The sequence below is a fragment of the Thamnophis sirtalis genome, unplaced genomic scaffold, assembly GCF_051295495.1.
Source record: "Thamnophis sirtalis isolate CommonGarterSnake01/CBP01778 unplaced genomic scaffold, rThaSir2_p1.2 scaffold_14, whole genome shotgun sequence".
NCBI lineage: Eukaryota > Metazoa > Chordata > Lepidosauria > Squamata > Natricidae > Thamnophis > Thamnophis sirtalis.
In genome coordinates this window covers 37608336-37631463 of record NW_028261394.1, presented here as the reverse complement: position 1 = coordinate 37631463, position 23128 = coordinate 37608336, and the positions used below count along the sequence as shown (strand labels likewise).

General features: G+C 47.2%; 3 protein-coding genes across 4 annotated transcripts in view; 1 reads left to right on the top strand and 2 right to left on the bottom strand.

Moving 5' to 3' along the window:
- LOC106552881 (RNA-binding Raly-like protein) overlaps positions 1-11895 on the top strand; it is a 32264-nt gene extending 20369 nt beyond the window's left edge. For both annotated transcript variants that reach the window (XM_087728948.1, XM_087728949.1), the window contains 5 exons: positions 1271-1321; positions 1491-1639; positions 3502-3615; positions 7310-7470; positions 11670-11895. In XM_087728948.1, the coding sequence (XP_087585074.1) occupies positions 1271-1321; positions 1491-1639; positions 3502-3615; positions 7310-7470; positions 11670-11708 (514 nt within the window). In that variant the 3' untranslated portion in view covers positions 11709-11895. The remainder of the gene's footprint in view (positions 1-1270; positions 1322-1490; positions 1640-3501; positions 3616-7309; positions 7471-11669) is intronic.
- Positions 11896-14816: 2921 nt separating this feature from the next.
- On the bottom strand, positions 14817-16644 carry EXOSC6 (exosome component 6). Its single transcript, XM_014071271.2, has one exon. The coding sequence runs from the start codon at positions 16621-16623 to the stop codon at positions 15766-15768; it is 858 nt and encodes a 285-aa protein (XP_013926746.2). The 5' UTR covers positions 16624-16644; the 3' UTR covers positions 14817-15765.
- Positions 16645-19171: 2527 nt separating this feature from the next.
- AARS1 (alanyl-tRNA synthetase 1) overlaps positions 19172-23128 on the bottom strand; it is a 36945-nt gene continuing 32988 nt past the window's right edge. Inside the window, exons 19-21 of the mRNA XM_087729253.1 lie at positions 22885-22971; positions 21580-21693; positions 19172-19890 (exon numbers count right to left, since the gene is read on the bottom strand). Of these exons, the coding sequence (XP_087585379.1) occupies positions 19705-19890; positions 21580-21693; positions 22885-22971 (387 nt within the window). The 3' untranslated portion in view covers positions 19172-19704. The remainder of the gene's footprint in view (positions 19891-21579; positions 21694-22884; positions 22972-23128) is intronic.

The following is a 23128-nucleotide window of genomic DNA, read 5'->3' as shown; positions in this document are numbered from 1 at the left end:
ACAACACTGTCAAATTATCTACTAAGACTGTATTACTATTCTCCTTCTCTTCCTTCCTAATACCTATCTCTTCCCACTTATGACAATAACCATGTTATATTGTTTTATTTGTTTCCTAGTATAATGATTGCTTATTAGTAACCTATGAATATCAATCGTATGATTCTTGATGAATGTATTCTATTTTATTTTTCTTTATGTACACTGAGAGCATATGCTCCAAAGACAAATTCCTTGTGTGTCCAATCACACGGCCAATAAAAAATTCTATTCTATTCTATTCTATTCTATTCTATTCTATTCTATTCTACTCTACTACTCTACTCTAATCTACTTTTTTCTACTCTATTCTATTCTACTCTATTCTATTCTACTCTTTTCTCTATTCTACTCTATTCTATTTTACTCTATTCTACTCTATTCTATTCTACTCTATTCTATTCTACTCTATTCTATTCTACTCTACTCTATTCTACTCTATTCTACTCTACTCTATAAAAACCTTCAAAACCAATTTTGAAGAAATGAATCCTTTTTTTTTCTCTTCTCTTTAAAAGATGTTTTACACATTTGTCCCCACCTTGAAAGCAAAGGAAGATAGAACGGCTTAAATTTCAGACTGAACCATATTAAAAAGCTTATCACGCCTGGCATTTTACAGTATCCGTTGTTTAAAAGAGAAGATTTATTTTTTAACGCGTACCAGTTTTCTTTCGTTCAGACGTGCATGGAGGTTGAACGATTTTACAAAGACCTTCTTTGATTTTGGGGGGATAATTAGACTGACTTAAAAAATAAGAGAGAAGGGACACGGTGGCTCAGTGGATAAGACGCTGAGCTTGCTGATCAGAAAGGTTGGCAGTTTGGTGGTTCGAATCCCTAGCGCCACGTAACGGAGTGAGCTCCCGTTACTTGTCCCAGCTTCTGCCAACCTAGCAGTTCGAAAGCATGTAAAAATGCAAGTAGAAAAATAGGGACCACCTTTGGTGGGAAGATAACAATGTTCTGTGCACCTTCGGTGTTTAGTCATGCCGGCCACATGACCACGGAGACGTCTTCGGACAGTGCTGGCTTTTCGGCTTTGAAACGGAGATGAGCACCGCCCCCTAGAGTCCGGATTGACTAGCAGATAGGGGAACTTTTAGCTTTAAAAAATAAGATGGAGAATGAGATCAAAGTTATGGAGATGCTGGTTCAAATGTGCTGCGGAAATGGTGAGTTATTCGCTCTTGAAAGTATGCATTTCTAAAACTTTTCTTCTCCTTTGCAGGAACAACTGTGACCTGGAGTATGAACTTTACAAAGATGATTTGCCATACAGGTGACTTTAGCGCTTTCATCTCGTCTCTTTAACTTTGCGATTCAACCATACAGATGGCAACTTCCTTAGCTTTTATTCCCCCCCCCCCAAATGTCTACACTACTCTTTCTTGAAATATACTCTAAAAAGAGACTAGTAAATCAACTTCTCCTGCCCACCTTTCCTGCAGGATCTACGAATACCAGAAGATCCCGTCTCTTATTGGACACATTCCTATCAAAACCAGAAGAAGCCATCTCGGGGCAGAAAGTAAAACCAGACTGAGCCCACACACGGATTTAAGAAGCAACAGCAATCCCACAACAGGACGTACAAAATGTGAGTGTCTGGGGACCCCAATGTTGTACAGAGACTTGGAGTCATCTACTACAAGAGTCATCTTGTAGTACAAGAGCCAGGTTAGTTTAGGGGCAGTGTTTCTCAACCTTGGCACCTTGAAGGTCTGTGGACTTCAACTCCCAGAATTCTCAAGCCAGAAATTCTGGGAGTTGAAGTCCACACATCTTCAAGTTGTCAAGATTGAGGAACAATGGTTTGGGGTGCGGAGCTGGCAGCAGAGTCGGACAGTGAGGAGGTTGGGGAGGAACATGGGCCAGTCCTGGGGGATGAGGAAGGCTCTGACGAGGGCTCTCTGTTGGAAACAGAGAGGGGGCCAGAGCCGTCTGACAATTATCAGCTGTCTTCAAAGTCAGAAATCAGTGGGGCAGAAGAACAGCTGGAGCCTGTTCCCGATGTGTGCATGCCAGGAGAAGGGAACAGCTAAGGAACAGGGGTCGACTCAGGAATAAAGGCACAGGTGGAAGGTGAATGGCCCCTCCCATAGGGAATAAGGAGAAGCGTCAGGGGAGTGGAGTTTGCAGGAGACAATTAGTTCACTTAATTAGTGTGAAGATTTGTTCCTGATTCTCAGAGACTCCTTGCCAAGTATTTTCTTGTACAACAGTTGCGTTTGGAAGATATCGGCCTGGCAGCTCTCCAAGCCTGCATCAGACACAGAGAGAACTAGACAGGGAACTAGACAGCAGCAAGGCAAAGGAACAGCTGAAGCCTGTTCCCAGTGTGCGCATGCGCAGAGCTGCCAGAAGACAAGAACAACTAAGAAAGGAGGGTTGACTTAGGAGTAAAGCCACACCTTGGAGGTGATTGGCCCCTCCCAGAGGAAACAAAAGGAGAGCGAATGGGGAGGGGGCTTTTGCAGGAAACAATAAGTTGATTTGGTCGTGTCAAAAGAGAAAAAGTCTGTCTGTAACTATAAGAGACTCAGTGCCAAGTTTTGCCTTTTCCTGCATTTGGAACTAGTCATTTGGCAGCTCTCCAAATGAGATAAGGTTCGTATTTGATAAACATTCCTCTGAAAGACTGTTTGCTAAGCCTTGCTGACTGTCAATGGAAGGAATTCACAGTCGTGTAAATAAAAGGGGTTTTGCCAGAACCAAGACTCCGTTTCTTGCTTGTTAAGTAATCCTGGGTCAGAACAGACAAAAAACAGGAGCTTGGTAGCATCTTTTCCATCTAATCTGTTTTATTGCACTAGATTGTACTAGATTTAACAGAATTGGAAGGGACCTTGTAGGTCATCTAGTCCAACCCGCCCCCCTCCACCCAAGCATTCAGGTCTTCAAATAGGGCAGAACCAATGAAGATAGAGAAAGCAGAATTCCGTTTGTCTTAAGGGAAAAGGCAGAACAGGAAACGTAGGCTGGAGAAACGATGGTGGGAATTTAGAAATGAAAGCAGGATTTTGTATTGATCTGAACCAGCCAGCCGATTCAATCGAAGGCCCAGGAAGAAGCGGGATATAATCTACAAACCGTTCCTATTACAAATCTGCTTCTTTCGAAGGAAAGGATTTCTGGGTTGAAAAACAACAACAACAACACTCTGTATGCGCCAATTTGTGGGTGGCTGGGTATGCAGATGTGCACAGGGAAACAATTCTCCTGATCTTTATTGTGGTGTCCTTTGCAGCAGCATTTTTTATTTTTTTTAGATGCCGTTGTTTGCAAAAGCTGGGAAATTATCCTGTTCATTAGCAAGGATGCAAATGGCTGCTGGCATAAAAGCTAGAACGAATACCTCTCCCACCCACCAGCCCACATTTCCCAGTTCATTTTCTGCAGAGGGTTTTGAAAAGGAGCACTGCTCATTCTCCCGTCTCTCTCTCCCCCTCCTCCTTGCAGTACGAGCCGAAGAATTGCACTCCATCAAAGGGGAATTAAGCCAGATCAAAGCACAGGTGGACAACTTACTGGAAAGCCTCAATCGGATGGATCAACAGCGGGAACACCCCACAGGTGAGGGAGAGAAGAGTCTTAAGGGCTAGAAGGGACCTTGGAGATCTTCTAGTCCAAACCCCGGCCTAAAGCAGGAGACCGTATACAATCCTGGATAAATGGTTGCCCAATCTTTCCTTGGAAGCCTCCAATGGAGCACCAAGAACTCTGGGAGATAAGCTGTTCCATCTCTGTTCCCACTGTCGGGAATTTTCTCTTCAGTTCTTAGGTTGGATCTCTTTTTAACAAACTTCCATCCACTGCTTCTTGGAATGGTGCTTTGGAGAATAAGTTGACCCGCTTCTCCCTGTCATAGCCCCTCAAGCAGGGGTGAAATCCAGTAGGTCCTGACAGGTTCTGGAGTACCAGTAGCAGAAACTTTTGAGTAGTTTGGAGAACCTGCAAATGCCACCAGACTGGAGTGGTAATGGAGATTTTGCAGTATCCTCCCCCTGGAGTGGGGTGGTAATGGAGATTTTGCAGTATCCTCTCCCTGGAGTGGAGTGGTAATGGGGATTTTACAGTATCTCCCCCTGGAGTGGGGGGTTATGGGGATTTTGCAGTATCCTCCCCCTGGAGTGGGGTGGTAATGGGGATTTTACAGTATCTCCCCCTGGAGTGGGGGGTTATGGGGATTTTGCAGTATCCTCCCCCTGGAGTGGAGTGGTAATGGGGATTTTACAGTATCTCCCCCTGGAGTGGAGTGGTAATGGGGATTTTACAGTATCCTCCCCCTGGAGTGGGGTGGTAATGGGGATTTTGCAGTATCCTCCCCCTGGAGTGGGGTGGTAATGGAGATTTTACAGTATCCTTCCCCTGGAGTGGAGTGGTAATGCAGATTTTACAGTATCTCCCCCTGGAGTGGAGTGGTAATGGGGATTTTACAGTATCCTCCCCCTGGAGTGGGGTGGTAATGGGGATTTTGCAGTATCCTCCCCCTGGAGTGGGGTGGTAATGGAGATTTTACAGTATCCTTCCCCTGGAGTGGAGTGGTAATGCAGATTTTACAGTATCTCCCCCTGGAGTGGGGGGTTATGGGGATTTTACAGCATCCTCCCCCTGGAGTGGGGAGGGAATGGAGATTTTGCAGTATCCTTCCCCCAGGAGTGGGATGGTAATGGGGATTTTATAGTATCTCCCCCTGGAGTGGGGGGTTATGGGGATTTTATAGTATCCTCCCCTGGAGTGGGGAGGGAATGGAGATTTTGCAGCATCCTTCCCCTGGAGTGGGGTGGTAATGGAGATTTTGCAGTATCCTCCCCCTGGAGTGGGGTGGTAATGGAGATTTTGCAGTATCCTTCCCCTGGAGTGGGGTGGTAATGGAGATTTTGCAGTATCCTCCCCCTGGAGTGGGATGGTAATGGAGATTTTGCAGTATCCTCCCCCTGGAGTGGGGTGGTAATGGAGATTTTGCAGTATCCTTCCCCTGGAGTGGGGTGGTAATGGAGATTTTGCAGTATCCTTCCCCTGGAGTGGGGTAGTAATGGAGATTTTGCAGTATCCTCCCCCTGGAGTGGGATGGTAATGGAGATTTTGCAGTATCTTCCCCCTGGAGTGGGGTGGTAATGGAGATTTTGCAGTATCCTCCCCCTGGAGTGGGGTGGTAATGGAGATTTTGCAGTATCCTCCCCCTGGAGTGGGGTGGTAATGGAGATTTTGCAGTATCCTCCCCCTGGAATGGGGTGGTAATGGAGATTTTGCAGTATCCTCCCCCTGGAGTGGGGTGGTAATGGGGATTTTACAGTATCCTCCCCCTGGAGTGGGGTGGTAATGGGGATTTTACAGTATCCTTCCCCTGGAGTGGGGTGGCAATGGAGATTTTACAGTATCCTTCCCCTGGAGTGGAGTGGTAATGCGGATTTTACAGCATCCTCCCCCTGGAATGGGGTGGTAATGGAGATTTTGCAGTATCCTCCCCCTGGAGTGGGGTGGTAATGGGGATTTTACAGTATCCTCCCCCTGGAGTGGGGTGGTAATGGGGATTTTACAGTATCCTTCCCCTGGAGTGGGGTGGCAATGGAGATTTTACAGTATCCTTCCCCTGGAGTGGAGTGGTAATGCGGATTTTACAGCATCCTCCCCCTGGAGTGGGGAGGGAATGGAGATTTTGCAGTATCCTTCCCCCAGGAGTGGGATGGTAATGGGGATTTTACAGTATCTCCCCCTGGAGTGGGGGGTTATGGGGATTTTACAGCATCCTCCCCCTGGAGTGGGGAGGGAATGGAGATTTTGCAGTATCCTTCCCCCAGGAGTGGGATGGTAATGGGGATTTTACAGTATCTCCCCCTGGAGTGGGGGGTTATGGGGATTTTATAGTATCCTCCCCCTGGAGTGGGGAGGTAATGGAGATTTTGCAGCATCCTTCCCCTGGAGTGGGGTGGTAATGGAGATTTTGCAGTATCCTCCCCCTGGAGTGGGGTGGTAATGGAGATTTTGCAGTATCCTTCCCCTGGAGTGGGGTGGTAATGGAGATTTTGCAGTATCCTCCCCCTGGAGTGGGATGGTAATGGAGATTTTGCAGTATCCTCCCCCTGGAGTGGGGTGGTAATGGAGATTTTGCAGTATCCTTCCCCTGGAGTGGGGTGGTAATGGAGATTTTGCAGTATCCTTCCCCTGGAGTGGGGTAGTAATGTAGATTTTGCAGTATCCTCCCCCTGGAGTGGGATGGTAATGGAGATTTTGCAGTATCTTCCCCTGGAGTGGGGTGGTAATAGAGATTTTGCAGTATCCTCCCCCTGGAGTGGGGTGGTAATGGAGATTTTGCAGTATCCTCCCCCTGGAGTGGGGTGGTAATGGAGATTTTGCAGTATCCTCCCCCTGGAATGGGGTGGTAATGGAGATTTTGCAGTATCCTCCCCCTGGAGTGGGGTGGTAATGGGGATTTTACAGTATCCTCCCCCTGGAGTGGGGTGGTAATGGGGATTTTACAGTATCCTTCCCCTGGAGTGGGGTGGCAATGGAGATTTTACAGTATCCTTCCCCTGGAGTGGAGTGGTAATGCGGATTTTACAGTATCCTCCCCCTGGAGTGGGTGGTAATGGGTTTTTTGTAATATCCTCCCCCTGGAGTGGGGTGGTAATGGAGATTTTACAGTATCCTTCCCCTGCCATGCCCACCAACCCATGCCCCCAGAACTGGTAGTAAAAGAAAAAATGAATTTCACCTCTGCGCTCAAGTACTGAAAGACAACTCATGCCATTCTGAATCCTCATTGTTACCCTAGCACTGTGATGGCGAACCTATGGCACTCAGAGCCATGTCGCTTGGCATGCGCGGCGGTGCCCATTTATCTTCCGGCTTTCCGATGCGCATGTGCTGATCAGCTGGCCTTCACACACACGGCAGTGCTGGAAACCGGAAGAGCTGGTCTTCCATTTTCCGGTGTGAGCATGCGGGCTGGCCAATTGATCAGCGCATGGGCATGCGCAGCAGTAACCGGAAGACCTGCTGGCTGGGGAATTCTGGGAGTTGAAGTCCGCCAAGGCTTAAAGCTGCTCTAAGCAGTTTAGAGAGTCAGACTATTTGCCCCCAACAATTTGGGTCCTCATTTTACCCACCTTGGAAGGATGGAAGGCTGAATCAACCGTCATATGGTTGTAAGTCGAGGACCACCTGTTTTTAAAACGCGTATCGAAGATGGGCGAACCCCCAAAGCCCCCTGCTCCTGCTTGCCATAATAGGAGAAACCCCACCTCGAGCATCTCTGACCTCACAGGTACCAAGGACAGCAAGAGAAAATTGTTCACCAGTGTGGAGGCTTCCTCCCCGGCGGGAGAACTGATCAGGATGAAGGAAAGCGCCAAAAACGAGGGTCACGCCCCTCAGCAAGAGATTGACAGTGCAGAGGAGAGCACAGACACCGAAGAAGCCACCGCGGTAAGTGGGGCTCTGCGATTTCCCCCAAGGGAGCAGCCTTATTCCACCAGATGGGGTTTTACTGCATTTCCTTCACACATCAGAGCATCCATCCTCATTTGCCTCGACGGCATGTTTACGCCCGCTGTTTCTCCTCCTCCTGTTATCAGATGGCTCAGAAGCATTGAGGGGAGGGAGAGGGAGAGGAGAGAGGAGGGCAGAAGCTCAGGGTGGAAGTGGACGATACCATTCTAGAGGTCTTGGCTGTGGAAGGTAGCTTAGCTGGAAAACACCTGGAAAACACCGAGCTGCAAAGATTTGGTTGCCTAATTAACACCTGGGTGCAATCTGCTCAGGTTATTTATGTCAAGAGTGTCTGTGGAAGATTCTCAGTCATCCAGGACCTTTTTTGTCTCAAAGGTGCTTTTTCAAAAGGCATCTGGATTTTTGTTTTTCCTTGAAGGTGTTTCACTTCTCGTCCAAGAAGTGAAACGTCTATTTCCGTTCTTTTTTTTTAAATTTTAAACACATAAACACATAAACAAGAACAAACACATGACTTAAAACAACATAGGAACAATAAGTTCCATCGTATATCATACAGCAGTTCCGTATCAGTTTCTTTACAGTTAGTGTTTTCCCTTCTATACATTTGCATTTTTCATTCATGGTCTCCTTATTCGTTATCCATTTTTATGTACAATTCTATATTTATTTATACTTAGCTATTTATAATAAAATATTGTTTACCTATATTGTGCTTTATATTCTTACTATCATTTATTCTCTTACATACAATTATAAGTATACATTCACATATTCTTTTTCTTTGCCATTCTTACACTTTTGTTATTCCATTTAAAAAGTTATAATGTACAGTTTGAGTTGCTTTGTTTACTATCCCTTCTGCCTGTTGTAACACCACCTTATTTTCCCTTTCTTTTCTCCCTCCCTTCCTTCTCTACATCCTTCCTTCCTCCTCTCCTTCCCCTTCCTTCTTCCCTTACCTCTCCCCTATTCCTACCGTCTCTCTTCCCCTTCCTGTCTTCTTCTGTCTTCTTCAGTTCTAACTGACCAGCGGGGAATAGAAACAAACAGATGACTGCAAAGAATATACCGTATTTTTCGGAGTATAAGTCGCACCTTTTTCCCTCAAAAAAGAGGCTGAAAATCTGAGTGCGTCTTATACACTGAATATAGCATTTTTTTTGCCTCATGAAACCCCATCCCCTTCACCAAAATGGCCATGCAGAGCCTTTAAGGAGGCTTATAGAGTGCTCCTGGGTGGTGGGGAGGGCAGAAATGAGCGAAAAACGGGCTGTTTATTTGCTCAATTTTGGGCCCCCACCCTCCAGGACCACTCTACAAGCCTCCTAAAGGCTATTCATGCCTTTTTGAAAAAAGAGGACCTGTTTTTGCAAAAAAACGGGTCGTTTTTGAGAGTATAAAAACTTTTTTTTAAAAAATTGCCTCTTCAAAATCTTGGTGCGTCTTATACTCTGAAAAATACGGTAAATCTTTCCATTCCTCAGCTGTCAGTTAGAACAGAAGAAGCTCCTTGGATGAGAAGAGAAACGTTGTCAAAGGAAAACAAACAAACAAGTCCACTTGCCTTTTGGAAAAAAAAAAAGCACCTTTGGGATTCCAACTTCGAGGCTCCAAGATAAATTTGATTTATGGCTAGTGGCACTGCAGCCATGGGTCAAAGTGTTAGACTGCGTCTTAAGGCCCATTGTGCACTCCTTGTCCTAAATCATAATTAGCCTGTCCCCATTGTGGTTTGCAAATAGCAATTTAAGCATCTCTTCTGAAGGGGTAGTATTTGATATGTAACGGGGAACAAATTCTCAGTTGTTGACTGACAGTTATTTATTATTTGACTTCTATACCGCTTCATAGGGCTTTCAGCCCTCTCTAAGCGGTTTACAATTTTTTTAGCAAATTGAGTCAGCAACTTGCCCCCACAGTCTGGGTCCTCATTTCACCCACCTTGGGAGGATGGAAGGCTGAGTCAACCTTGAGCCTGTGAGATTAGAACCGCTGAACTGCAGATCACAGTCAGCTGAAGTGGCCTGCAGTACTGCACCCTAACCACTGCGCCCACCTCGGCTCTTGTGTCAAAGGGCTTTGGTTTTTGTTCTAAGACTTCTTAGGAGAATTGAGTTTTATGTTTATTTAGAAATTGGTTTGGATGGTGAGTTATTTCTGAAGATGGGTGGCCTTCTCTGGTTCTGAAGATGCTTCTTGGATGAGAAGCGAAACGTCTTCATGGAAAAACGAAAGTCCAGTTGCCTTTTGGAAAAGCACCTTTGGGATATTTGCCAAGAGATTGATGAAATGAAACGGGGGACATCAGGGGGCCCTGTAGGGCAGGGGGTCCCAATTTTGTGTAGACTAAGGACCACACAAGTGTGGAGGTGGTGCTTCCCAAGGGCAAGACCACAAAGAGAGAAGCAGAAGCAAGAAAACAGTGTCCCCGGTTTAACGGCAATGAAATGCAACTTAATTAGACAATTAACGTTGCTTCTTCTGCATCGAATCACCGGCTCTTTCCGTGACATTAAAAATTACAATTTGGCAGTAGCGTTTGGAAGATTCTGGAACCAACGCAGGCTTCCAAGGGCAAGGCAGGAAATAGCTAAAACCTGCTGAGTTGCTGCCAGCTAGTGATCGGGCTCATCCTTAACATTAAGCCATAATGCAGGCGGTTTTGTTTTGGTTTTCCCCATCTTTCCATGGCATCTGACATTTTGGGAACTACGAAATATGTTTCTGCAGCTCTAGATATGGTGACCTGGTTCCGATGCCATAGGACAGCGGTCACCAACTGGTGGTCTGTGCACCGCTGGTGGTCCACAAGAAAATTTTGGAGGTCTGCAGAAAAATATTTGCATTTTTTAATATTGCACTAAATCAGGGGTCCTCAAACTACGGCCCCTGGGCCGGATACGTACAATGAATGTTTGTGTTGCTGCAGAGAGTCTCCCCCTTCGGGGTCTTTTTGTGCAGGTCGGAGGAGGGAAGAAATTCTGACTTAGGGTCTGCTTCAGCCTCCTGGTGGGGGGCTTTGGGTGAAGGCTGGAGGGAAGCGCCGCTGATGGCAAAGAGCAGGAGGGCCTTGCTACAGTGAGACTGCATCATGGCCTGGAACTGGCTGACCATCTTGGTTCCACCACAAAACCGCGTTCGACTAAAGCGCGCTCGACAAAACCGCGTAGCTGACGTCATCAACAGGGCGACAACACCGCGGAGACAGAAGCACGCTGTAAACGCTAAACCTAAAATTAACCCCTAAACCTAAACCTAACCCCCCTAAACCTAATCCTAACCCTAACCCTTAACCTAACCCTAACCCTTAACCTAACCCTAAACCTAACCCTTAACCTAACCCTAACTCTTAACCTAACCCTAAACCTAACCCTTAACCTAACCCTAAACCTAACCCTAAACCTAACCCTTAACCTAACCCTAACCCTTAACCTAACCCTAACCCTAACCCTTAACCTAACCCTAAAGCTAACCGTAAAGCTAACCGTAAAGCTAACCCTAAACCTAACCCTTACCTTAAGTTGAATCGGCTTGCTTTCAAAGCGCTATTTAAAGCGCCCTTCTTTCTCTGTGCTCACTGTTGTTGCCGTTGATGTCAGCAACGCGGTTTAATCGGGCGCGGCTTAGTCGAGCACGGTTTTGTCGTGCCACGGACCATCTCAGCCCACTAAGCCCACATATCAGCCCATCTCCAGGTGCCAGTACCTGGCCTTGCACTCCCGCAGCTCTTCCCTCTGCTTGGAAAGCCTATACTCGTAGTCCTCAGTGAGGTGCTTCTGCTGAGCCTCCTTCTTGATCAGATCCAATTTGAACTGTTTTGCCAACTCTTTCTCATGGGGGCTGCTTAGCTCCAGCAACTGCTTCCTGTTGGGGCCCTAAGTAGCCCGTGCGGGCAGGCAAGGAGTGGCGAGTAGAGGCTGGCAAAGCGGCCTTCGACATCAAGTTGGCCACGCCCACCCAGTCACATGACCACCTTGCCATGCCCATCCAGCTGGCCATTAGGCAGATCTTATTAGTGGTCTGCGGGATTTAAAATTCTGAATTTAGTGGTCCCTGGGGTTGGTGATCCCTGCAGTAGGAAGCCATGTTTGCCCTCCAATCTGCTTAAAAAACAGAGAAGCTGCAATTGGACAAGCTCAGAGTTGCCATATGAGTATTTTCTTCCCTTGCAGGCGAGAAATCACACACCGGATCCCGAAGAAAGCAAGTAGGGAGGGCTACCTTGCTGGGAATCCCTCGCCAAGCGCTTCCTTTCCCATGTATTGCGTTTTCTTCCCACGACTTACAGCTTGTGCAGCCTTTGACGTCGCTTCCTTCCAATCTGTGCTGGTGGAGAGCCTCCTGTGTCAACTTGAGGGAGGACCTTGGGTGCTGTTGTTAGATAACCACCTTAAACATAGGTCCAGGATGGGAGAAAGGGGGGGAGAGGAGAGGAAAAGCAGGCACTGTGACTGCACATTTGAACCAATTGTTGTGACTTCGAAATAAACAATAGCAATGTGCTACAGATCAAACGTGTTTTTTTTTTCTTTTATGGGTGCCCAAAGAGCAATTAAGAAAGGCTGAGCGCCAAAGAATGGAGGCCATTTGAACTCTGGTGCTGGAGAAGACTCCTGCGAGTCTGCAAGGCCATCCAACTGGTCAGTCCTAGAGGAAATCAACCCTGGCTGCAAATCTAGACAGCATATTAAAAAGCAGAGACATCACCCTGCCAACAAAAGTGTGTATAGTCAAGGCGATGGTTTCCCCAGTTGCAATATATGGCTGTGAAGGTTGGACAATAAGAAAGGCTGAGTGCCAAAGAATTGAGGCCTTTGAACTCTAGTGCTGGAGAAGACTCCTGAGAGTCCCTTGGATGGCAAGGCGATCAAACCGGTCAGTCCTAGAGGAGATCAACCCTGACTGCTCTTTAGAAGGCAGATCCTGAAGAGGAAACTCAAGTACTTTGGCCACCTAATGAGAAGGAAGGACTCCCTGGAGAAGAGCCTCATGCTGGGAACGATGGAGGGCAAAAGAAGAAGGGGACGACAGAGAATGAGGTGGCTGGATGGAATTGAAGCAAAAGGCGTGAACTTAAACAGACTCCAGAGGATGGCAGAGGACAGAAAGGCCTGGAGAAATGTTGTCCATGGGGTCAAGATGGGTCGGACACGACTTCGCAACTAACAACAACAATAAAGAGCAATTGCACATCAGATTCAAGATGGTTCAAGTCCAGGTTCATCTTGTCTGCAGCCATCAAAGGATGTCGTTCTGGGATTTGTGTTGCACACATTATTCTAGGCAAGGCAGGACAAAGATTTTATGCCGTGAATATTTTATTTATATTTCATATCTCTAAACCACCCACCTCCCTCAAAGGGGAGCTCTTGGGTGATTAATGATGGGTGTCCTGGGTGGCTTTGGTCCCTCATAAGAAAGACTGGATCCGCGTGGTTTAAGGGGTAAAAGATGTCTAAGAATCTCCATCAAAACTGCACATGCTGAACACATTTTTTTGCTCTGCTTACTCCGGGAGTGCTTTGAAAACAACATGCCATGAATGGCTACATAATGCTCGTCTGCTCTTGTACTCACCATAGCTTATTTTAACCATAGTTTACTGAATTACAGTGGCTGGAGCTATTGGACATATTAAATCAGTGTTTATCAAACGTGACAATTTCAAGGCGTACTCCCAGAATTTCCCAGTCAGCCAAACTGGGTGGAGAATTCTGGGAGTTGAAGCCCACACATCTTGAAATTTGCTGAGGTTTGAGAATGCCTTTGAGGAATATAGCAAAAGCAATAGCAATAGCAGTTAGACTTATATACCACTTCATAGGGCTTTCAGCCCTCTCTAAGCGGTTTACAGAGTCAGCATATTGCCCCCAACAACAATCCGGGTTCTCATTTTACCCACCTCGGAAGGATGGAAGGCTGAGTCAACCTTGAGCCGGTGAGATTTGAACAGCCGAACTGCAGTCAGCTGAAGTAGCCTGCAGTGCTGCATTTAACCACTGCGCCACCTCCAGAGAACAGGAATAGAATTAGAATATGAATAGACATGGGAAAGAATACATTAGACCAGTGAAAGCTAACCTTTTTCAACTTGCGTGCCAAAATTATGTGGACACGTGTAAGTGTCCACACCCATAATGCAATGCGCTTGCCCCCCATGCATGCACAAAAAAACCCAGTGTCCTATTTTGGGGGTAAGCAGGCCTCCCTGGAGCCTCCTGGGTCCAAAAATGGGCTGCGGGAAGGGGGGGGAGCACGCCACAGCCCCTTGCAACCCGTTTTGGGCCTGGCAGGCCGCAATCTCCCCCCCGCGCATGTACACACAATCCCCCTGCGTCCCATGCATGCATACGTAACCCCCCCCGCCTCCGTGCATGTGTCTCGTGCATACGTGACAGAGAAAAGTTCGCCATCACGTGACTAGACTAGACTAAGTATAGATTGGAAGGGAATGGAAAGGGAATAGGAATAGACTATATAGGCTGCTCCAGATCATCGACCTGGATTTACACAACATGCAGAATGAATCTGGATTCTGACTTAATGCACTTTATAAATTTTATCATAAGAATCAATCCTGCCAGATCATGCCAAAGATGGCCAATCAGATGTCTCTGCAAAACCCACAAAGTTCCCCACCAAATGGTATTAGAACTGGACCGCACGATATAACCATAATAACGAGAGAGCATTAAGACCTCCCTCTTATCTCTTAAAAAAAATCAAAGCCAACGCCATCCTTTCACCTTGGCACTCAAAATGCCAGCTCTTAGTCATTTGCCCTATGAATATGTTTCCTTTAGTTTCTCTGCCCGTTGGTTTTAGAGAGTAGCTTTATTCTTAGAATGGGTATCAGCAACTAGGTAGGCCAGATTAAGAAATCAACTCCATGCAAGGCTAAAACTACTTTGATTGAAACTATAACAACATTCTTTTCAAGTCTGATTAGGCAAGCCCCCTTCCTCCTCCTCCTCCTCCTCCTTATACTTCTTTGAATTGTGGGGGGGAGGTCTCTCTACACGATTCTCTTCTGAATGTTATCTCATCTCTCTCTGGACTTAAAAGTTTCAGACACGCCCCTTTGCCTAAGTCCAGTTTTTGCTCATTTTCATTAAAATAGTGTCCTTTATTCTCTACAACGGGAGGTAGTAAAATGTTTCAATATATAAAGCAACCTATAGAAAACACAAAGAGGTGTTTTAATTATAAACAAGACAACCGGTCTATGTTCGAATGACAGCCAGAAAATCAAGTCCCAGTGAATTATTATTGAGAGGAAAATGAAACTACGTGGAATGAAAGTCAGGAGAATGCCAAAGGAGAGTCGAGAAGATTAAAAAAAAAATTGTACTAACAAGGATTTAGTCAACCGAGGATCAAAAACAAGAAATAAAAGATAACAATGTGGCTTACTTCCTAGACAGGAGGAGCCAGGAAAAACAAAGCAATGCAAAATAAACAGACTGGGTATTTTTTTTAAAATCATTTTTGTATGAAAATGGAAAAAAAATGGTATCAACATTCATTTGGCTTTTAAAAATCTGCATTTACACAAGCTACTGGCTGTATCTGTCCAAAGCACGAAATAAATTATGGTTAACCACACTGGATTACACTGGGTTCATAATGAATGAAACAAGCCATGTTATTGCTTAATGCAGGGGGTCTCCAAACTTGGCAACTTTAAGACTTGTGGACTTCAACTCCCAGAATTGAAGTCCACAAGTCTTAAAGTTGCCAAGTTTAAAGACCTCTGGCTTAATGTCATAACCTGAATCCCCATGGCGCCCCTTAAGACATCACCCCACTGGTTTTCTTTCAGCTCTATCGTGGTTAACTTGTGGTTTCTGGTGAAAACTTGGCCATCACTTCAACCGAACCTAAACTTGCAAGAAACTCCCCAAGTCTCCCAAAGGATCACATCAACAAACAGGGTTCAAGAGGCCACCTCCGCAGGACCAACAATCTCTCATCTCACCCACAGTCATATTTCAGCATAAAAACAGGGCATCAGTTGTGGGTTCAGGAGACGCCTCAGGTTACCCAACTTAGAAAAGCAAAGAGTCAAGGGTGCAAAATTAGAGTCAAAACAGCCACAGTTTTTGAGGTTCGAGGGCAGCATCACCCCCGTCTTCCAAAGCGGAGGGTGGGCACAAAGTTTCCAAATTAAGTCCGACAGGGATCAGGCAGGTCTCTGGCTCCGCATCCCTCTCCATCATCGAAGTCCGACGTGCACGATCCTGCGTGGAAAAGCCCCGAGGGCGAATGTCAGGCCGTCCCCGCGGGGGTCTCCTCCGTGTCCATCTCCGCGGGCTCCTGCGGCTCTGGCGCCCGGCGCTTGGCGGCGCGCAGGAGGCTCTGGCGCAGCAGCGGGTAAAGGCGCTGGCAGCCGTCGAGGCCCAGGCGGAGGGCTTGAGCCCAGCTGTCGGCCTGCCCGCCGTCGCCGCTGCCCAGCAGGCCGGAGACCTGGTTGAGGGAAGGCAGGAGCGCCACGGTGAGGCGGGCGGAGGCGGCGCGCTCCTCGGGCTCGGTGGGCTGAAGCCGCCACTCGGGCCCCGACGGCCCGGCCTGCCGGCTGAGCGCGCAAGCCGCCACCAGGTCGTAGAGCTCGATGCCGGCGTCGGCCAGAGCCAGCCCGGCGGCGCAAAGGGCGGCGGCCAAGGAAGAGCCGCCGTCCTGCAGGAGCAGCGCGCTCACCTCCAGCTGCGCCCGCGGGTAGCGCGCCACGCGCACGGCCGGCTCCAGCGCCTCCTGCATCGCCAGGGCCAGCTCGGGTTCCTTCTCGCCGGGGCGGCTGCGAGCGCCGCGGCCCGAGAAAGGCGCCCGGCGAAAGTCGCACACCAGCCGGACCCGCTGTTCGGACGGAGCGCCGGACGCGCCGCCGCCGCCGCCCACTTCGCGCGGCCCGGCCACGGAGCAGAGGACCTTGGTGCCCCCGTCTAGCTCCACGTAGGCCGAGCCTTTGGCTTGGCTCAGCAGCCCCACGCGGGCGAAGAGCGGCTGCAGGGCCGAGGGGTCCCGGTTGGCTTGGGCCACCTCGCCGCTCGCCTTCTGGCCGCCGGGTACGTACAGCAACGGCGACTGCGACTCCTCCGGGCCCGGCACTCGCCGGTGATCCAGCGGCATGGCGCACGGCTTTGGCGCGCACGGCTCCGGAAGGGGAAGGGTGGAGGAAGGCGGCGAGGCTTTTTCCTCCGGCAGCTCCCCCTGCCGGCTTCGGCTCTCCGCTTCTCCAAGGTTGGGGTTTCCTGGAGCGTTTTTGCGCAAGGCTTGGAGTGCGGCGGCTGCTCCGTTCGCAGGGACCGTCGGTGGAGATGCTCAGCCATCCAGGGCGTGGTTGGCCCAAAGGTGCTTCTCCTCCCCTCAAAGGGGCAGCTGGACTGTCTGGTTTTTCTCTGAAGACGTTTCCCTTCTCATCCAAAGAAGCTTCTTCAGCTCTGACTGGATGGCGGGGAATGGAAGGATTTATATTCCTTGCAAAGAACAGCTGGTTCTTTGCATTCACTCTTAAAAGGATGCAAATTTAAAATTTATAAATATTATAAATAAATAAATATAAATTTTATAATTTTTTTAAAATTTTATTTATTTTGTCAAGCATGTATAAGATAACAGATGTAAGTATTAACTTGATTATGAATATAGGAAAATGGATACGAATAAGTGGGGACAGGAGGACAGGGATAGTTGGTGCACTTATGCACCAGTGGTGGGATTCAAATAATTTTAACAACAGGTTCTCTGACCTAATGACCAGCTGGGTAGGTGTGGCTCGGTGGTCATGTGACTGGGTGGGCATGGCCAACTCAATGTCACTTACATTGATGGGCGCTTGGCCTTAGCTGTTACAATGTAATAAGGGTTAGCGGGAGAGGCAGTTTCTGTAAGCAGGACAATAAAGATTAGGCTAGAAACAACATCAGAATGTTTCCTTCCTGCCTTCCTTACAGGATTAGCCCTGTAAAGTGGAAGAAAACAAAATGAGATTTCTTCAACAACCGGTTCTCCAAACTGCTTAGAAAGTTAACAACCGGTTCTCCCAAATAGATGCATGCTGGCTGAATCCCACCACTGTTATGCACGCTCCTCACAAACCTCTTAGGAATGAGGTGAGGTCCAAAATAGACAGTTTAAGGTTAAAGTCTTGGGGGTTTGAGGATGTAACAAGAGTTGTATTTTCTCCACTGGAGTTTGGAGCAATTTACATTACATTCGTATCTATTGTGAGCTGGTGTGTTGTTGTGGTTGAAGCTGAAGTAGTCATTGAGAAGTAGGACGTTGTAGCAGTTAATTTTGTGTACTACGCTTAGGTCCGACCGAAGGTGGTAGGCGGTGTAGTTCTAAATTAAGGCCAAAATTTCAAGCGTGATGGAATAAGGGATTCTGTTGCGAGCAGAGTAGTAGAGGATTCTTCTCGTGAAATATCTCTCAATTGTATTAATGTCTGATATGCAGTGCAGGTTCCAGACATATCAGGTGTCTCTGTGTGTGTATGTATGTACGTATGTGTATACACACACACCTGGTATAAGGTATTCTGTAAGGAATGTAAGTCCTTCCATTCCCCACCATCCTGTCAGAGCTGAAGAAATTCTTGGACGAGAAGTAAAACATCTTCAAAGAAAAACAAAATCCAGTTTGCCTCTTAAAAAAACACCTTTGGGGCAACCATGATGTGGAGCCTTCAAAGAAAACTCAGATCACCTTGCAGTCCAATGGAGGAGTCTTCTCCAGCTCCATGGGGTCTCCCTTTCTTTCATGGCTTCAAAGAGGACAGTTGTTCCAGTTAATAAAGTTTCTTTTGAGTCAAGATTTCAGATATGACTTTGTGGCCACATTCAGGTGAATCCCCGTGGCAACTACATGAAAGTGGTTTAACACTACACCCTCACCACTACCACCACCGCGAAGCTTTCCCAACATCCCAGTCTAGTCAACAATCATAATAGCCCCCCACCCAAACAGGGGCCTGGCTTTACCCTGCTTCATTTTTTTAAGATCACCCAAGATCCACTGGACGGTGACACCTCGCTGGGTATAATTAAGGTAATCAAGATTAATTTAAACAAGCTTCATATCTGCTTGTTATGATTTCAACAAGCCCATCATTGAGCCTCGGTGGCACAGTGGTAAGAGTGCAGTACTGCAGGCTACTTCTGCTGCCTGCAATTTGGTGGTTCGAATCTCACCAGGCTCAAGGTTGACCCTGTCTTCCATCCTTCCGAGGTGGGTCAAATGAGGACCCAGATTGTTGGGGGCAAGAGGCTGACTCGGTAAACCGCTTAGAGAGAGCTGTGAAGCGGTATATACTGTGTTTTTCCGAAAATAAGACAGGCTCTTATTTTCTTTTGACCCCCAAAGTAAGTACTTGGCCTTATTTTTAGGGAGGTTTTATTATTTTTGTGGTGCAGAGCGTGGTCACCTCATGGCTGCTGCTGTGTTGCAATATTTTCGGGGAGGGCTTATTATCCAGGTGGTCTTATTTTCGGGGAAACAGGGAAGGTCTAAGTGATATTGCTATCATCCTTAACCACCTCTCGTTACGCAATAGGGAAAGGCTTAATTTCCCCAATGTTTTCTGCAAAGGAGAACGAATTGTGTAAATCCGAAGCTTGCCCCCTGCAGGCATGATACGCGCCGATCCAATAAAACAACACACTTGTTATTTCCACTGTGCGATACACAGATTCTTGCTTGTTTTATTTATATGGCCCCTCTCTGACCTCCTAGTTTTCCAGAGGTAGGGCAGGCTTGTTCTAACGGAGGTTAAACAATGAGGGGGGAGAGGTTTCTACGGTTAGAAAGAAGAAATGCGAGGACAGCAGGTCAGGTTTGTCCCTGCATATATTCACGTTACAATACCCCGAAACTTAGTGCTTAGAGATGAGAAGGAAACTGCACAATTCCCTGTAAACTGCACAGTGGCATTGTAATGAAGGACGCACTTATGTGACAACTGGAAGGTCAGTTCCTTTAGCAGCAGGTGTCCTGAGATGGCATGGCTATTCTCAGGAGATGGAGCTCAAAGGGCCACAGATCTGGTTTCATCGTCAAGTATCTGAATAATCGACTTTTCCAACCATATCCCTGGAGTTTGTGCCAGACGAATGAAGGACAACCACGTATGGTCTACTCCTCCCCCGATGGCGCTAAAAGGAACATCTAAGCTATTGGCCTGCAGGCAAGGAACATCCTTCCCAGGTTTGATCAGTTCTTCAACTCACTGAGCTTCAGGTTGGCAAATTCGGTGGCCACCTGCAGGGCTTCCTCCAGGCAATCGGTGTTTTTGCCTGTTGCCTGGGCCGAGAGGTCTTTGCCTCCTCCCTTGCCGTCCATCAGCACCGAGACTTGCTGCACCCACTCGCTGGCCTTCAGCCCTTTGCCGGCAACTTCCTGAAACCGATAGAAGGGGAGATTTGTAGCTTGGGATTGAACCGTGAGGTCCCTTGGTGCCCTCTGAGCCTGGTGGTTTTCTTGCAGATGTTTCATTATGAAATATACTACGCAGGGGTGGGATTCAAAAATTTTAGCAACTGGTTCTTTGCCTCCTCAAGCCTCCAGGAGAGCGAAAACAGCCTCACCCGGGCTTCGGAGACTGGAAATGTGTGTGTTTCTGGATTTCCAGGAGGCCTGTTTTTTGCCGTGACCCGTCAAAAGCGCGTTCCACAAAAGCGCAGTCGACGAAATCGCGTATGTGACGTCATCACAACGCGATGAAAAAGATCGAAAAATTGAAATAAAAATTAAATTACAGCAAGCCGATTCACATAAAGGTAAGGGTTAGGTTAAGGGTTAGGGTTAGGTTAAGGGTTAGGGTTAGAGTGTTAGCGTTACATTTAGCGTTAGGTTAAGGGTTAGCGTTAGGTTTTTCGTTACGTTAAGGGTTAGGTTAAGGGTTAGGTTTAGGGTTAGGTTTGGGAGGGTTAGGGGAAGGTTTTAGCTTTATTTTTACATTTTTCGATCTTTTTCGTCGCGCTGTGATGACATCACATACGTGCTTTCGTCTACCGCGATTTTGTCGTCCGCGGTTTTGTGGTAGAACCGTTTTTTGCACCTTCCAGAGCCTCCATGGGGGCCCTGCAGTTACCTGGCATCCAAAACAGGCCGCGTGGAGATTTCTGGAAGGGGAGGGGCCAGCCAGTTCTTACAACTACCAGTTTGGCAAACAAGATGTAAAATTAACATCCGGTTTGCCCGAACTGGTCTAAACCCACTGAATCCCACCCGATGTTACCTAGTTTGGAAATGAAATGCCTGCAAGAAAACAACCAAGCTCAGAGAGCCCCAAGAACGCCACAGCTTCCCGAAAGACACTTGCAAATCTGCAGTTAAACAAACCATGATAAGGTTGGATGCAATTCCCAGCATCCTCCATCAATCCTGAGGTTCTTGGGAGTTACGGCTTATGTCGTATGTGGGGAAATCTGATAGGCTTGTTATTGTTGCTCTAGATCAGGGGTGTCAAACTCAATTTCATTGAGGGCTACATCAGGGCTGTGGCTGACCTCGTGAGGGGTGGGGTGAGCGGCTGGTTGGGTGTGGCCAGTTTTGACCCCACTCCCCAAACTGCTGTTTCCTCTTCGCAATGGGTAGACCGGGTTGAAGCGATGTGGGTTGACCAAGATGGCCAGATCCGACCATATACCTCTTCAAAAACTTAGAAATGTCACCTTTGGTTAAGTTTCCACCAATTTTTCTTCTAATGTCTTTATAACTGTAGCCTTGTTCACTTAATAATACTATTTTATATCGCTTTCTGGGGGACCAGTCAATTCTTTGCACCGTTATTTTAATTTTATTACGTTTTACAAGCTCACTAAATGAAAGAACACACACACAAAAAAACCCCAACCAACTTGATAGTGATCACATAACACACAAATGTCCTCCTCTCAGTTTCAATATATGACATCAATAACTGAATCCTACTGTGATCCGACCACATTGCGGGCCGGATCCAGCCCGCAGGTCTTGAGTTTGATACCCTGCTCTAGTTCTATAACATTAAAAAAGAATGGAACTTCTGTTTCTTGAATTATCCGTATACTACCCAGACTCGGAGGTGCTCCCAATCTTACTTACCTGAGGAACTTGGCATAAGCAAGTAATTTTGCCTGCTTCGTTATCCACGCTGAAGAGCATCGCGGCTGTCTCAGGAGAATGTGTCTTCAAGAGCTTCAGGGACTCATTCAAGGCCTGTAGGGAAAAGAACATGCCAAGAACTGGCACTTGAAGCTGGACCAGGAAAGAACTGTAAAACTGAAATACCGTATTTTTCAGACACACCTTTTTCCCCTCAAAAAAGAGGCTGAAAGTCTGGCTGTGTCTTATACACTGAATACAGGATTTTTGGCCTCCCGAAACCCCACCCTTCACCAAAATGGCCGTGCAGAGCCTTTAGGAGGCTTCTAGAGTGCTCCTGGGGGATGGGGGGGGGGGGGGGGCAGAAATGAGCAAAAAACAGGCCATTTGTTGCTCAATTTTGCTCCCCCCCAGTCCCCAGGAGCACCCTATAAGCCTATGCATGCCCTTTTTTTGACGAAAAATGGGCCATTTGTTGCTTATTTTTGGCCCCACCCCCACCCCCCAGGAACACTCTACAAGCCTCCTAAAGGCTATTCATGCCCCCTTTTTGTAAAAAAACAAACAAAACGGACCCGTTTTTGGGAGGTCTGCAGAATGCAAAAACTTTTTTTTTTTTTAAATTGCCTCTTCAAAACCTTAGTGCGTCTTATACTCCAAAAATACGGTAATCCCAAATCATTTCATGCCGAGAAGGGGTGTGTGTGCAGCCACTTCTTGTCGTTGGGAACCAAATGTCAATCTTCTCGGTGTTTTGTTGTTGTTCAGCTGGTAACTCAGGTCCAACGTTTTGAAACCCCTATTTCCCCGAAAATAAGATCTCCCCAGATAATAAGCCCTATCGGACTTTTGAGCGAATGAGCTAAAAATAACCACCACCCCCTCTGAAAATATTGCAACACAGCAGCAGCTCACCGCCTCCTACACCTCAAAAATAATAAGACCTCTCCTAAAATAAGCCCAAAAAGTGCTTATTTCAGGAGATCAAAAGAAAATAAGACCCTGTCTTATTTTGAGGGAAACACGCGATCTCTCTCTGCCCCTTTCACAATAGCCCCTAAGACTTATATACTGCTTCATAGTGCTTTACAGCCTCATCTAAGCAGTTTACAGAGTCAGCCTATTCCCCCCCAACAATCTGGGCTCACATTTGACCGTCCTCGGTAGAATGGAACGTTAAGTCAACTTTCAGCCTGTCAGGATCAAACTGCTGACAGTCAGCAGAATTAGCCTGCAATGCTGCATTCTAACCCCTGCGGCACCACAGCCTCACAAAGGACGTTGCACTGGGGGGAAAAAAAGTACCTTAGCAGAAGCACCATTCTCCATTTCCAGAATGACCAGAGGCTGGTTGGGATAAGCCTCAATGAGCTGCTTCATCTTGTCCAGCACCTTGGAGAAGAAAAAAACAAGCATGAGACAAAAGTGAGGTTGCCTAATTCAGGTCGCAAACGACAGAGATGGAAAAAACGATGCTCCTTGCACAGGCAGAGAGAATTCTTACTCATTGTCAGGCCTGCAGCCATCTTTCCCTTTGGGTCTTTGGCCT